We start from the raw sequence: 14,500 nt of genomic DNA, 5'->3' as shown, positions 1-14,500 counted from the left end.
AAATATATTCTTATGCCTACATATGTAGGTACAGAAAATGCTTTCCTCATTTGAAATCAACAACATAATACTAATAAATAAATAGTAACTTGACTCCAAATATATCTGAATTGTTATATAATTAAATTAAAATGGAAGATAAATGAATAGCCTTACCTAAACTTATCCACAAGTTCTTTTCCGAACTCAACTGCATCATTCCATAATTCTAAATCTATGCTGCACTCAAAAGCCAAATCTAAAATCTTAACATGAAGGATATTCATGCTGTACAATAGTCCTTTATGTTTAAGAAGGCAAACTTTACAAACGTCAAAATCTGTAAATAGCAAATAATAAATTAACAAGTACTTTCACAAGAATAGTCAAAATGTTTCTATCTAGATGTTATTTTATGAGAATATAAGTAAGAACATTTGTTTTTTTTTATTCCCAGCAACTACTAATGCTAATGGGTGGGCAGTCCCTCTGGTGTACACTCCAGTATAAAGCTGTAGGATAGAACACTAGGCCCTCCTTTAATTGTGGAAATTTTTGTGTGGTAAATTGGGGAATGAAGGAGACGCATGAAATGAAGACAGAAAAGAAGCGAAAAAATTCAAGGAAATCATTGATAAACTTGGACACAGCAGGTATCCCGAAATCGAAATAGTGACCATCCTAATGCTACACTATGATCTAGACTGGTAGACTACAAGAGTGTATGGTAAGAATATAATAATTATTAACTCACAGGTCATGTTTTTCATATTATCAATTTGAGTTTGAGTAAACTGGCAAACATCATTGAACTCGTCCAAAAATTCTTTAGAAGCTACACAGTGGCATTCTAGACAGTGTAATGGACTTGCATCCTTTTCTCCTTTATATGTCTCAATGTAACCCTTACATGAAGAAATAGGACAAGCAGCAGCAGTCATTAATCTCAATTCTTTTTCATTCAAACATTTTGGGCATTCACACAAAAAATAATAGGCCTTTAATAATTCTTCTTGTCTTTTCCTTGGAGTTGCCAGTACATCAATATAACTAATAAATACCTAAAAATTGTTAAAACGAAATTAAGAGGAATAATAATTTTGTTTTACGTTACTTGCATCACCTTACTAAAATCTAAGTTAGACATATTTTCTATTGCACGTATTATATTTCAGATTTCGTTTGATTTATAATAGCACTTTACAAATGTAAAAATTAGGAGGGTGAGATAGAGAGGGGCGATTGAGGAGGACAGGCATGATTTAATGATGTAATGATAATGGTCCCTTTTTTACCAATTATCTGTGGAACCCTTAAACAATAATATAGACAGGGTGCATGTATAAATAAAAAAGGAAATATTAGAACAGTTTATTTATTATATGTGTATATAAAAAACATTTCATTTATTTTCAACAAAAACAAAAAGAAAACATATGTACAAAAAAACAAAAAATCTATTGTGTATTAACACTAAGAAATTGCTGAAAAAGGTTCCACCACCCAAATCAAAGACTAACACATTCTTTTCCCCTTCTTTCTTATCCATACCATATGCAATGGCAGCAGCTGTAGGTTCATTGATAATTCTCATAACATTAAGTCCAGCAATAACACCGGCGTCTTTGGTGGCCTGTCTCTGAGCATCATTGAAATATGCTGGTACTGTTACAACAGCATGGGTAACTTTTTTACCAAGGTAAGCTTCAGCAGTCTCTTTCATTTTGCCCAAGACCATGGCAGAAATTTCTTCAGGGGCAAAGATCTTTTCACCCTGGCTCGTAACTACTTTCACGTGGGGTTTTGAGTTCTTCTCTATTACTTTGAACGGGAAAAATTTGATATCGTTTTGTACTGTTGGATCAGACCATTCTCGACCAATCAGACGTTTCGCGTCAAATACTGTGTTTTCAGGGTTGGTTGTAAGCTGGTTTTTGGCAGCGTCTCCGATTAAACGCTCACCATCAGAGGTGAAAGCAACATACGACGGCGTAATTCTGTTACCTTGGTCGTTTGCTATAATTTCTACCCTACCATTTTTGTAAACCCCGACACTAGAATTGAATAAAGAAAAAGATACAAATTTACCATTTACAACTTATATTTGTTATAATTCGGGAAATATTTAACATTCAAAGAAAAGCCTTACATTCAAAATTTTGATAACGTGTTAACTAAAAGGAAATTTTATTTTTCAGTTTTGCAATTTTGTAAACTAAATGCTTAACAACGGGAACTTATCTCAAAACATAAATGTGCCTAGCATAATTGGCTGATTAGCTTAGGTATGAAAAAATAAGGTTATGAATGTATAAAGTTTAACATCTGCTGCAATAAAAAAAAACTCAAAAGTTAATTTAGCATGATGAATAACAAACACCTGATGTATGAATGTTTAATGGCTTTTTCATTCATCATTATGCATCTTATTAGTTTATTATATGAGCAACTTTAATTATAAAAGGCAATACCGAAAATAATGTATTTTCTCTACTTACCATGAATATGTTGTTCCCAAATCAATTCCTATAACTGTGCCTACATCTTCTTTTTCCTTTTTGTCTTCTTTGGCCAAGACNCGGTCGCAGACTCTTTGTAATCTTAAATTATATCAATATTTAGTCATTCACTTTTAAACTTGTCAATGATAGTCAAGAGTTCTCTACTGATTAAAATTGAAATATATCATAATAATCACATCAATTAGACTGGCCAACTAATGTGAACGCTTAAGCACAATGGTAACGTTTTTTCTGGTATTCTTCACTATGCAACATTATCCAGTTAATATTTAACTGATAAGTGAGAGCACCTGAACATTCATTAATTGGAAATTGAACTGTTAGGGATGCAGAAAATTGTGAGGTTTCAGTTTATTCAATTTTTTTGTAAAAAGGTCTGGATGCCGTTTATAGTGTCACTACATTTTGCTGATTCTGGCAGGCTATCACATAACCCTATTTTAAAATCTTTAAATTTTGCATGAAATTTATAATTTAATTTGCTTTTCCATGCTTGTTTTTATTCTACTTCATTATTTATTTTTATATTGGAGTTTAATTAATTATTAATTAATGTTTTTTTTATATTGCAGGTTGTCCAACAAATGAGAGAATTGAACTTCAGTTTTATAAGGCTATCGTGTTTTTTGTGGATTTGGTTTGTTTTTTACATCTGCAAAATTTGGGACGCTACATAGTCTACAGTTAATTAAGGTGAGAATATTGGATCAGTTATTTTAATTGCTTTTTATTAATCTGTTACCACCCTATCTGTTTCAGATCGACGGTGGAGAAGACAAAGGAAAGCCACAGTTACAATAGTTCTTGATCTTGCATGCTTTATCTAACAGAATTATTCTTAAAGTTCATTTTATTGGAATTAACTTTTTATTTTGAATGTTTTTTGTATCGTTTGTTGTGGTAGTACTATTAACATATTTATTTTTTTTGTAGTAGTCTAACAATAGTATTGCTTACCTCTTCGCTTAGCTTACTGCATATTCTTACTATAAATTGCTTTGCATTTACCCTACGTNATGGACTTGCATCCTTTTCTCCTTTATATGTCTCAATGTAACCCTTACATGAAGAAATAGGACAAGCAGCAGCAGTCATTAATCTCAATTCTTTTTCATTCAAACATTTTGGGCATTCACACAAAAAATAATAGGCCTTTAATAATTCTTCTTGTCTTTTCCTTGGAGTTGCCAGTACATCAATATAACTAATAAATACCTAAAAATTGTTAAAACGAAATTAAGAGGAATAATAATTTTGTTTTACGTTACTTGCATCACCTTACTAAAATCTAAGTTAGACATATTTTCTATTGCACGTATTTCTAAGGTAGTTCCTTGGAAGACAGGAACAGCATTTGGAGCACAAGAGTGATCAAGCACAGATGCCGCTAAATAAATACCAGTTCCAATACTTCTCATCTCTTGATCATTAATATTAAAAGAATTAATGCACATCTGCAAAATCGAATTATTACAAAAATAAACTCCCAAAGGGAAGAAAGGTTTGTTTGAAAAGTTGGAATATAATCTGAATATTCAGTGTACATGATAAAAAAAAGGAAGATAAACGCGATATGAAAGAAGATTATTAAAAAACTGAATTTGGCCATGCAGAATTGAAAACAAAAATTATAAAAAAAACATTTATAAAAGCAAAAATAAGCTGCAATATATCCTGTTACCTTTCCATAAATACCTAAAAGTTCTGCTGGATTAGGAATAAACGAATCACCCAGAAATTTATTTAACACTCCACAGAGTGAGTTGAAATGTTCCATTCTTTTTGAGTCATTCTTCACATCTGGATAATCTTTAAAATTACATATACCCATTAATGTTAATCCATGCTTGATGTTAGTTAAATATAACATCTAGAGTTATATTGCCAATAAGATTAACTTACGAGACATAAGATCCTTAAATGTTCTAAATCTACTGCTACTTTCTGAAAGGTAAGACTTGATTTGGTTTCCCCCCTTTTCTAGTTTTTTAATTATTCTGGCAAGCAGTCTTGCCGAGTCTGGGACAACTAGAGGTGCAACCTTTTTAAAATTCAGACATTCATATTTATGAACGGCCCAGGCAACTGTTTGGCAAGTTTTATCGCAGTAGTATACATAATGACATTGGGAACACTTAAGTAATTGTCCCCTGAAACAAGTAAAAAATATGAATAGTGTTATATACTTTTAAATAACATTTTTACCTATTAAAGCAATAGTCGCATCTTTCTGTTCTAGATTTACTACTTAAAACATAAACAAACGGTTTTTCTTTTAAAATAACCGATCCTAGTTGAACTTTAATATGCATTTTTCAAAACTTCAAAGTTATATTAATCTGTTTTATTTAATGGTAGTCTCTACAAAATCAAGCTTCAACACCACAAAATGGTTTAAAACTTAAAAGTTTAAATTAGAATGCGCACAAATTATTAGAAACTTTATAATTATCTAATCAAGCAACAATCGCTGCACCGCTTGCTCTTTTTTTTAGATCATTTTAAGATGATTTCTACCTATTATCTATGATTTCTACCATAGAAAAGATTTCTACATGAACTTTTTATTACTCTGAATTTGAAAGACATTCGATGAACTAGTCTCTAATAAAAATTATATACAGTGGGTTCGGAGAGTAAGGTTAATTCCAGGGAGTGTCTCTTGCATGCTCAATGTTTTAAAAGAACGGTCCCAGACTCTTTGTAATCTTAAATTATATCAATATTTAGTCATTCACTTTTAAACTTGTCAATGATAGTCAAGAGTTCTCTACTGATTAAAATTGAAATATATCATAATAATCACATCAATTAGACTGGTCAACTAATGTGAACGCTTAAGCACAATGGTAACGTTTTTTCTGGTATTCTTCACTATGCAACATTATCCAGTTAATATTTAACTGATAAGTGAGAGCACCTGAACATTCATTAATTGGAAATTGAACTGTTAGGGATGCAGAAAATTGTGAGGTTTCAGTTTATTCAATTTTTTTGTAAAAAGGTCTGGATGCCGTTTATAGTGTCACTACATTTTGCTGATTCTGGCAGGCTATCACATAACCCTATTTTAAAATCTTTAAATTTTGCATGAAATTTATAATTTAATTTGCTTTTCCATGCTTGTTTTTATTCTACTTCATTATTTATTTTTATATTGGAGTTTAATTAATTATTAATTAATGTTTTTTTTATATTGCAGGTTGTCCAACAAATGAGAGAATTGAACTTCAGTTTTATAAGGCTATCGTGTTTTTTGTGGATTTGGTTTGTTTTTTACATCTGCAAAATTTGGGACGCTACATAGTCTACAGTTAATTAAGGTGAGAATATTGGATCAGTTATTTTAATTGCTTTTTATTAATCTGTTACCACCCTATCTGTTTCAGATCGACGGTGGAGAAGACAAAGGAAAGCCACAGTTACAATAGTTCTTGATCTTGCATGCTTTATCTAACAGAATTATTCTTAAAGTTCATTTTATTGGAATTAACTTTTTATTTTGAATGTTTTTTGTATCGTTTGTTGTGGTAGTACTATTAACATATTTATTTTTTTTGTAGTAGTCTAACAATAGTATTGCTTACCTCTTCGCTTAGCTTACTGCATATTCTTACTATAAATTGCTTTGCATTTACCCTACGTCTTCTACATGATTCAACGTTTCGTTATCGTGTGTGTTTCTTCTCACCCTTGTGGAATTAGGGAGGGCCTCCCCGAACGACTTCCCTTGGGCTTAGCTATTTAGTTGATCTTAAAAGTGTCTTATACGCTTTTCGCGAGTCTACTCTAGCGTTACTTCCTTTCAGACGGGGTACAGTGGGTTATCTGGAATAGGAGCAATAGGCGACTGCCCAGCTTGCCTTGGCGAAATCTGTCCGATCTTCTCTACCAAAGCTATTAGTATTTGTCGTTAGTCCTGTTAATTTTGCACTATTTGCTTTCAGATAATGAGGTATTTCCTATGAAGAATGATAGACATCGTATTTTTTGCTTACTTTTTGTATTTTGTTTGAAATTCATGAATTTTCTTGTCTATCTTGTTTTTTACTGCATCAACTGTTATATCTTTATAATCATACAGGTTGATATTTAAAATGTCTCTAAATTGATCTTTTGGTATAATTGTTCAAAATTAATATTCGTTTGGGTGGATAGGGTGGCTATAAGGGGAGATGCGGAGGCCACAGAGGGTTAGGGGGGCTTCTTCTCCCTAATCTTGCATTTAAATAATAATCATATGACAGTTTATGTATAAAATGATGCTTTTTATTGTATATTATTTGATATATAATGGATTTTGTTGTGTCTCTAACAGGTGTTTTATTTTTAACTGTTAATAAGTTGATGGAATGTATTATTTCTTAGTTTGTTTATATTAATGTATTGTTGGTATTTGGAATAAATTTGTACTTTTGTTATTATTTGTTATAATAAATATAAATTGTGTTTCAAAATAATAAATGTATTTTCATTGTATTATCATTATTTTGGTATTTAAATAAATAAATAAGTAAAGTATGCGTTTTTAATTTTATATCCTTTCGTTTGAACAACAATAAAGAATGAAATAGCATAAATACTATAAAAAGAAAGGCAATTGTGTCAATTTTTGAAAATTACTTGAGCCATCATACGCCCAGGAACTGAAAAATTAGAGAGAATGCTAAGGTTAATCCCGCGCTAAAAATTGGAACTCTGAAAAAGATCCAATCCAACTTATGCTCTCCTAATACAAATGCTGAAATTTATGAAAATTTTCGGTTTTGAGCCATATACGAGGGCTGGTCGAAAAGTAATAAAAAATCAAAGCTTTGGTTGTTTTTACTTTTTGACAACCAAAGTTTTGATTTTTTATTACATTTTGACCAGCCCTCGTATATGACGCAAAACTGAAAATTATGTTAAATTTGAAAATTTGTATTAGGAGAGCATAAGTCGAATAAGGTCTTTTTTAAAGGTCGGAAAATTTGGTTGTTCAATTACTTTTTGACGAGCCCTCGTATATGACGCAAAACTGAAAATTATGTTAAATTTGAAAATTTGTATTAGGAGAGCATAAGTCGAATAAGGTCTTTTTTTAAACTCGGAAAATTTGGTTGTTCCATTACTTGTTGACCAGCCCTCGTATATGGCACAAAACTGAAAATTATGTTAAATTTGAAAATTTGTATTAGGAGAGCATAAGTCGAATAAGGTCTTTTTTTAAACTCGGNGCATCCAAGTTATTAAGCATTAAAAAAAAAAATGGATCTAATCTAAAAAATCTAATTTTTAATGAAACAAAGGTCGGATTATCAAATGTGGAGGGGCAGGACTAGAATAAAAAAACAATTTTTGGCATATCACGACTGTCTAGGTACTAACTTTATGTAGCAGTTTTCCTTTTATTTTTCAACATAGTTCAGCTACTAAGCGCAAGAGGGCGTTTGGTAATAACAAAATTACAGTAATTTCCACGATTTAATCGAGGATTATATTTCTTAGAAAAAGATGGTGTTGCTATTAAGTAAATGAAACTTAGTTTATATTAAAACGAAAATTTATTTTGTAATTCTGTTACTGATCACTTTACAGATTAACCAAGATTTCTTTTATGAAAAATTACTTTTGAATTAATACTATTTATAATAAAAACAACATTTATAGATTGCGAAGTACTAATTTTATTAACAGACAAGTTGATACACTTTTATTTGTTGAAAAAAACAGTATTTTTAATTCAGGAATTAGTTACATTAACAATTTCTTAACATTTGCAGTTATTTGTAATTCATTAAAAATCCATAAACTGTTTTATTACCATTTAAACACTATATTTGGGACAAAAATGCCCTCTAACTCTGTGTGGCCTCCACATCTCTCCTTATAGCCACCCTGTCCTCCCAAATGAATAAAATTTATGAAAGTTTTAGTAACTTTTAACAAATGATCTAATCTGATACATAAATAAATAAATAATATTTAATTTGGTAGCAACAATTATGACAAAAATCAATTTAGAAAAGCTTTACCTATTATTACTAGTTTACATTATGTTAATAAAACAGTTTTCAGAGTAAAAAACAAAATACCTGTAAGAAAAAGACAAGAAAACAAATGAAATTACATGGAAAAAATACCTGAAAGAGAAATACAAGAAAACAAATGAAATTTCAAAGGAAATACCAAAAGTAAGCAAAAAATACGATGTCTTCGTTCTTCTTAGGAATTACCTCATTATCTGAAAGCAAATAGTGCAATTACAAGGACTAACGACAAATACTAATAGCTTTGGTAGAGAAGATCGGACAGATTTCGCCAAGGCAAGCTGGGCAGTCGCCTATTGCTCCTATTCCAGATAACCCACTGTACCCTGTCTGAAAGGAAGTAACGCTAGAGTAGACTCGCGAAAAGTGTATAAGACACTTTTAAGATCAACTAAATAGCTAAGCCCAAGGGAAGTCGTTCGGGGAGGCCCTCCCTAATTCCACAAGGGTGAGAAGAAACACACACGATAACGAAACGTTGAATCATGTAGAAGACGTAGGGTAAATGCAAAGCAATTTATAGTAAGAATATGCAGTAAGCTAAGCGAAGAGGTAAGCAAGACTTTTGTTAGACTATTATTACTACTTCCTATTAAAAAAATAAAGAAATATGTTAGTACTAGTACTACAAAAACAAACAATAATAATAACCACAATCACAACTTAATTCAAATAAAATAAACAATAATAAGCACCCCAAATAAAACTTAATTCAAATAAAATAAAATAAAATAAGCATGCAAAATAAAAATTAATTCAAATAAAACGGATTATAAAAAACATGCAAAATAATTTAATTAATTTGAATAAAATGAAATAATTCTATTCGATTAAGCATGCAAGATAAAAAGTATTTTAGCTATGGGATCTTCTTTGTCTTCTCCACCGTCGATCTGAAACAGATAGGGTGGTAACAGATTAGTAAGGAACAATTAATATTAATTAGGTCATGTATTCTCACCTTAATTAATTGCAGAATCTAACATTCCGAGGTTTAGAGGTGTGAAATGTAGATACCATTGCAGATGATTGATGTTGCAGTGGAGTTCAAATAACGAATTACGTTAAAAGGTGAAGATGGGAACAGCAACTGAAGAATCAAGTCCAGGGAAAACGACACCATTCGTGGAGCAACAAATCTTACTTCAATTCATTTTCACTTGTTGGTCAATCTGTAGAAAAGGACAAAGGAAACAAATTAATAATAAATAAACAAGATTTCAAATTAAATAAAAACGTACATGAAAGCAAATTTTTAAGGTGGTGTCATTAATTTTGCTGAAAACTTAGATACAAGTGATAGTAATAATAATATACATAATACACGGTTTATAAACAATTAAATGGTGTATTAATTTCTGTATACTGAAAAAACATAGTTCTACCTCCACTCTGCTGTACTGCATTTGATATTTCTCAGGATACTGGAAACATGACTGTAGAAAGAATTTAAGTTAGATTCCCGACCGTTACTATTAAGTTATGTAGTTTTTTTCAGGGTGGCGATCAAATAGTTACACAATTATATGTTTTTTGTAACATGTTGAGCTAGTAGTAGCTCAATATGTTAGAATGTTTAAAACAAGTTAATATCTATGTAGAAGGAGTAATACTTCAAAAGTCTGAAGATGGTTGAATAAACCGAAACTTTACAAAAAACATATAGCTGTGTAAGTATTGGACCGCCACCCTGGACAAAACTACATAAATTACTAAATAAACAAGATTTAAAATAAAATAAAAATGAACATGAGAACAAGTAGCAGTAAATTTTTAATTTTGCTATAAACTTAGTTGCAGATGGATGCAATTACAATATAGACCACACAATATAAATGTTGTTACTTACCAATTCATTGGCATAAATTCTTCCTTCATGCTGCCTCTGTATCCAATGGGAGAAAAAGACATTTATGCTTCCTACATCCTGGAATGTAATGGCTCCAGAACGCATGGCATCCGCAGTTTCTCTCATGTTCCTGTGGAAAAAAAATGTTGTGAAAGGAGTCAGAGATAATTAAATTAGCTCCCCACTTTTCTTATTATTAAAACAGTAAAAGCAATAACTTAAAATAATTACATTAAAGTATGCTTTAACAAAGTGACTAAGACCAACAAAAAAAACGCTTNTCTGAAAGGAAGTAACGCTAGAGTAGACTCGCGAAAAGTGTATAAGACACTTTTAAGATCAACTAAATAGCTAAGCCCAAGGGAAGTCGTTCGGGGAGGCCCTCCCTAATTCCACAAGGGTGAGAAGAAACACACACGATAACGAAACGTTGAATCATGTAGAAGACGTAGGGTAAATGCAAAGCAATTTATAGTAAGAATATGCAGTAAGCTAAGCGAAGAGGTAAGCAAGACTTTTGTTAGACTATTATTACTACTTCCTATTAAAAAAATAAAGAAATATGTTAGTACTAGTACTACAAAAACAAACAATAATAATAACCACAATCACAACTTAATTCAAATAAAATAAAATAAAATAAGCATGCAAAATAAAAATTAATTCAAATAAAACGGATTATAAAAAACATGCAAAATAATTTAATTAATTTGAATAAAATGAAATAATTCTATTCGATTAAGCATGCAAGATAAAAAGTATTTTAGCTATGGGATCTTCTTTGTCTTCTCCACCGTCGATCTGAAACAGATAGGGTGGTAACAGATTAGTAAGGAACAATTAATATTAATTAGGTCATGTATTCTCACCTTAATTAATTGCAGAATCTAACATTCCGAGGTTTAGAGGTGTGAAATGTAGATACCATTGCAGATGATTGATGTTGCAGTGGAGTTCAAATAACGAATTACGTTAAAAGGTGAAGATGGGAACAGCAACTGAAGAATCAAGTCCAGGGAAAACGACACCATTCGTGGAGCAACAAATCTTACTTCAATTCATTTTCACTTGTTGGTCAATCTGTAGAAAAGGACAAAGGAAACAAATTAATAATAAATAAACAAGATTTCAAATTAAATAAAAACGTACATGAAAGCAAATTTTTAAGGTGGTGTCATTAATTTTGCTGAAAACTTAGATACAAGTGATAGTAATAATAATATACATAATACACGGTTTATAAACAATTAAATGGTGTATTAATTTCTGTATACTGAAAAAACATAGTTCTACCTCCACTCTGCTGTACTGCATTTGATATTTCTCAGGATACTGGAAACATGACTGTAGAAAGAATTTAAGTTAGATTCCCGACCGTTACTATTAAGTTATGTAGTTTTTTTCAGGGTGGCGATCAAATAGTTACACAATTATATGTTTTTTGTAACATGTTGAGCTAGTAGTAGCTCAATATGTTAGAATGTTTAAAACAAGTTAATATCTATGTAGAAGGAGTAATACTTCAAAAGTCTGAAGATGGTTGAATAAACCGAAACTTTACAAAAAACATATAGCTGTGTAAGTATTGGACCGCCACCCTGGACAAAACTACATAAATTACTAAATAAACAAGATTTAAAATAAAATAAAAATGAACATGAGAACAAGTAGCAGTAAATTTTTAATTTTGCTATAAACTTAGTTGCAGATGGATGCAATTACAATATAGACCACACAATATAAATGTTGTTACTTACCAATTCATTGGCATAAATTCTTCCTTCATGCTGCCTCTGTATCCAATGGGAGAAAAAGACATTTATGCTTCCTACATCCTGGAATGTAATGGCTCCAGAACGCATGGCATCCGCAGTTTCTCTCATGTTCCTGTGGAAAAAAAATGTTGTGAAAGGAGTCAGATATAATTAAATTAGCTCCCCACTTTTCTTATTATTAAAACAGTAAAAGCAATAACTTAAAATAATTACATTAAAGTATGCTTTAACAAAGTGACTAAGACCAACAAAAAAAACGCTTGTTCTCAAATACATAAATTAATATTACTGGATGTATGAATTTAATTACTGTAACTCGCTTATAGAGAGAAATGATAGTATTTGCAATAAAATAAATCTAGTTTTATAAAGAAAAGAACTCTGTAAATTGAATTTAATGATACGAATAAAGCTTCTTACAACTACGAGCCAGGCACCACGATAATCTCGGCAATGAACGTCTTATGGGCTCAGGCATGCATGGAGTTGTGAAAGGAAAGCTACAGCATGAAGCACTGATGACGTATAAAAAGCTACGCAGAAGCATCACATTAGATTTCTGCGACGGTTCGCAGCAAATATTTCGTAATTTAACCAATCGCCTAGCTAGATTTTGCCCTGTTTTTAGGAAATTGAAATTAAGTGTGTTTTGCAAGTGCGAGAGAGATGGCCAAAACAAAACGAGAACAGAAAGCACAAGAAATAAATTAAAGAGTAATTAAATAATCAAACTTTTCAGGCGTACAATTTTTCGTGTTTAGCATGTAAAAATTAATTCGTTTCAATATTAAACGATAGAAAATCGCAGACTTGGACGCAGCACAATATTTTCACAATTAAATTGAAACAGAATCTACATTACATTAGCTGTTTAATTTAATAGGGTTATCTTAACGTTTCCGAAGTCATTAACTTGAAAATATTATTCAAGCAATTATAAAATTGCACTTTAATTTTGTATCACCTGAACTTTTACTAACTTTTAAATGTTGACGTAGCGTCCTTAGTTTTCTGTCAACTTAGAGACATATGAAAGGAAAAATATTTAAAACTAAATATCTCTTATGGTGTTGTCTTAATATTTCATTAATTTTCTAGTTTCTAAAATGTAAATAATTTAAAATAAGTATTCAAAAGTTTCACTGTTTAATTATGGTTTTGATTGAAATATTATAATTGCCTAAGAAGCTGAAGTTTCTGGGATCACGCCTATTAATACATTTAATCAAGACTCTATTACTTACCAAATTCTTTTCCAATATTCTTCTTTTAGCAGCACCTCTCTGCTTACTTCTACTTTCGGAGTGAAGGAAATCCAAAACAACCAAAACTGCATAGCACATGGCATCCTGAGTTTTTGTAATATTCCTGTAAAATGAGTTATGGTTATGATACTGCTTTGAAATATAATTAATTTACAAAATCTTTCTCAGTAAAAAAATGCCTTACACTAAGTATGTTGAATTATTTCCAAAATCGACATGTCAAAACTTTTCATAATAATAAAGGCTAAAGTAATTAAAACAATCAATTTGTTTATGACAATTTGAGACTACAAGATTGTTTAAATTACGATGAAATTGTTAAAAAAGTAATCAGTTTGCCACATCTTCTGAGAAAATTGAACATTAATAAATGAATCCCAAAATTCCATTCAAAAAATGTTTAGAAACGTAAAACTCGTTTCGGCAGTCAAGTTATCATCCTCAGTTGTTGGTCTCTATCATAGACATAGAGAATGGATTGCGCTTTCTCTATCTAGGTATAAAGTAAGTACAAGCAGAAACGTGTGAGAGAAACAAAACGATCGTGCGGTCAATAGCTGTCTTTTTCTAGAATTTAGATTGATCTGCGTCACAGCCCTACAGGAGCGGATGAATGGGGTAAAAAAAGAGAAATAGAAACAGGTATTGACCTCACGGTGTTTTTTCTCTTCTTATTAGAGAGTGGTCAATTTTATGAGGGTATTGCTCAATCCATTCTCTATATTTACGGTCTCTATCTTAGAACTTAGTGACAGGTTACTCTAAAATGTGGAATGTACTGAAGAGTGAAACATCTAAAATAAAAAGATACCTACTTCAGATAAGAAAAAAGTTCAAAAATTATACAATGGTTGTAAGAAATAAACAAATATAAAAAAGATGCTGCTCTCATCATCATCATCATCATAAGGTCGTCAGTTCTAAGACTGGTTGGACACGTACCTCCACTCTTTCCTATCCTGAGCTAATCTTCGCATTTCCCTAAAACTAGAACAACCCACATCCTTAACTATTTGCGAACAGTAATCTAATCTAGGTCTACCTCTACCCCTCCTAACTCCTGTTTCTGCCTCTAATATGT

At 31.0% G+C, this 14,500-nt stretch overlaps 1 protein-coding gene and 2 long non-coding RNA genes across 3 annotated transcripts; 1 reads left to right on the top strand and 2 right to left on the bottom strand.

The window, feature by feature from the left end:
* Positions 1-51: 51 nt before the first annotated feature.
* Positions 52-5,010, bottom strand: LOC112906089 (histone-lysine N-methyltransferase SMYD3). The gene is made up of 7 exons (XM_025979723.1): positions 4,707-5,010; positions 4,404-4,651; positions 4,183-4,310; positions 3,779-3,955; positions 3,574-3,716; positions 734-897; positions 52-319 (listed from the first exon to the last, which is right to left on the bottom strand). The coding sequence occupies exons 1-7, from the start codon at positions 4,811-4,813 to the stop codon at positions 153-155; spliced, it is 1,134 nt and encodes a 377-aa protein (XP_025835508.1). The 5' UTR covers positions 4,814-5,010; the 3' UTR covers positions 52-152.
* Positions 5,011-5,289: 279 nt separating this feature from the next.
* On the top strand, positions 5,290-6,106 carry LOC108740262. Its single transcript, XR_001938304.2, has 3 exons — positions 5,290-5,350; positions 5,704-5,824; positions 5,891-6,106. It is a non-coding gene; the product is annotated as an uncharacterized LOC108740262 (long non-coding RNA).
* Positions 6,107-9,391: 3,285 nt separating this feature from the next.
* On the bottom strand, positions 9,392-10,636 carry LOC112906087. The gene is made up of 3 exons (XR_003232156.1): positions 10,380-10,636; positions 9,492-9,702; positions 9,392-9,423 (listed from the first exon to the last, which is right to left on the bottom strand). It is a non-coding gene; the product is annotated as an uncharacterized LOC112906087 (long non-coding RNA).
* Between the last annotated feature and the right edge of the window lie 3,864 nt (positions 10,637-14,500).

This window comes from Agrilus planipennis, unplaced genomic scaffold (genome assembly GCF_000699045.2).
Source record: "Agrilus planipennis isolate EAB-ADULT unplaced genomic scaffold, Apla_2.0 scaffold291, whole genome shotgun sequence".
In the NCBI taxonomy this organism is placed as follows: Eukaryota; Metazoa; Arthropoda; class Insecta; order Coleoptera; family Buprestidae; genus Agrilus; species Agrilus planipennis.
This window is presented reverse-complemented; position numbering and strand designations above follow the sequence as displayed.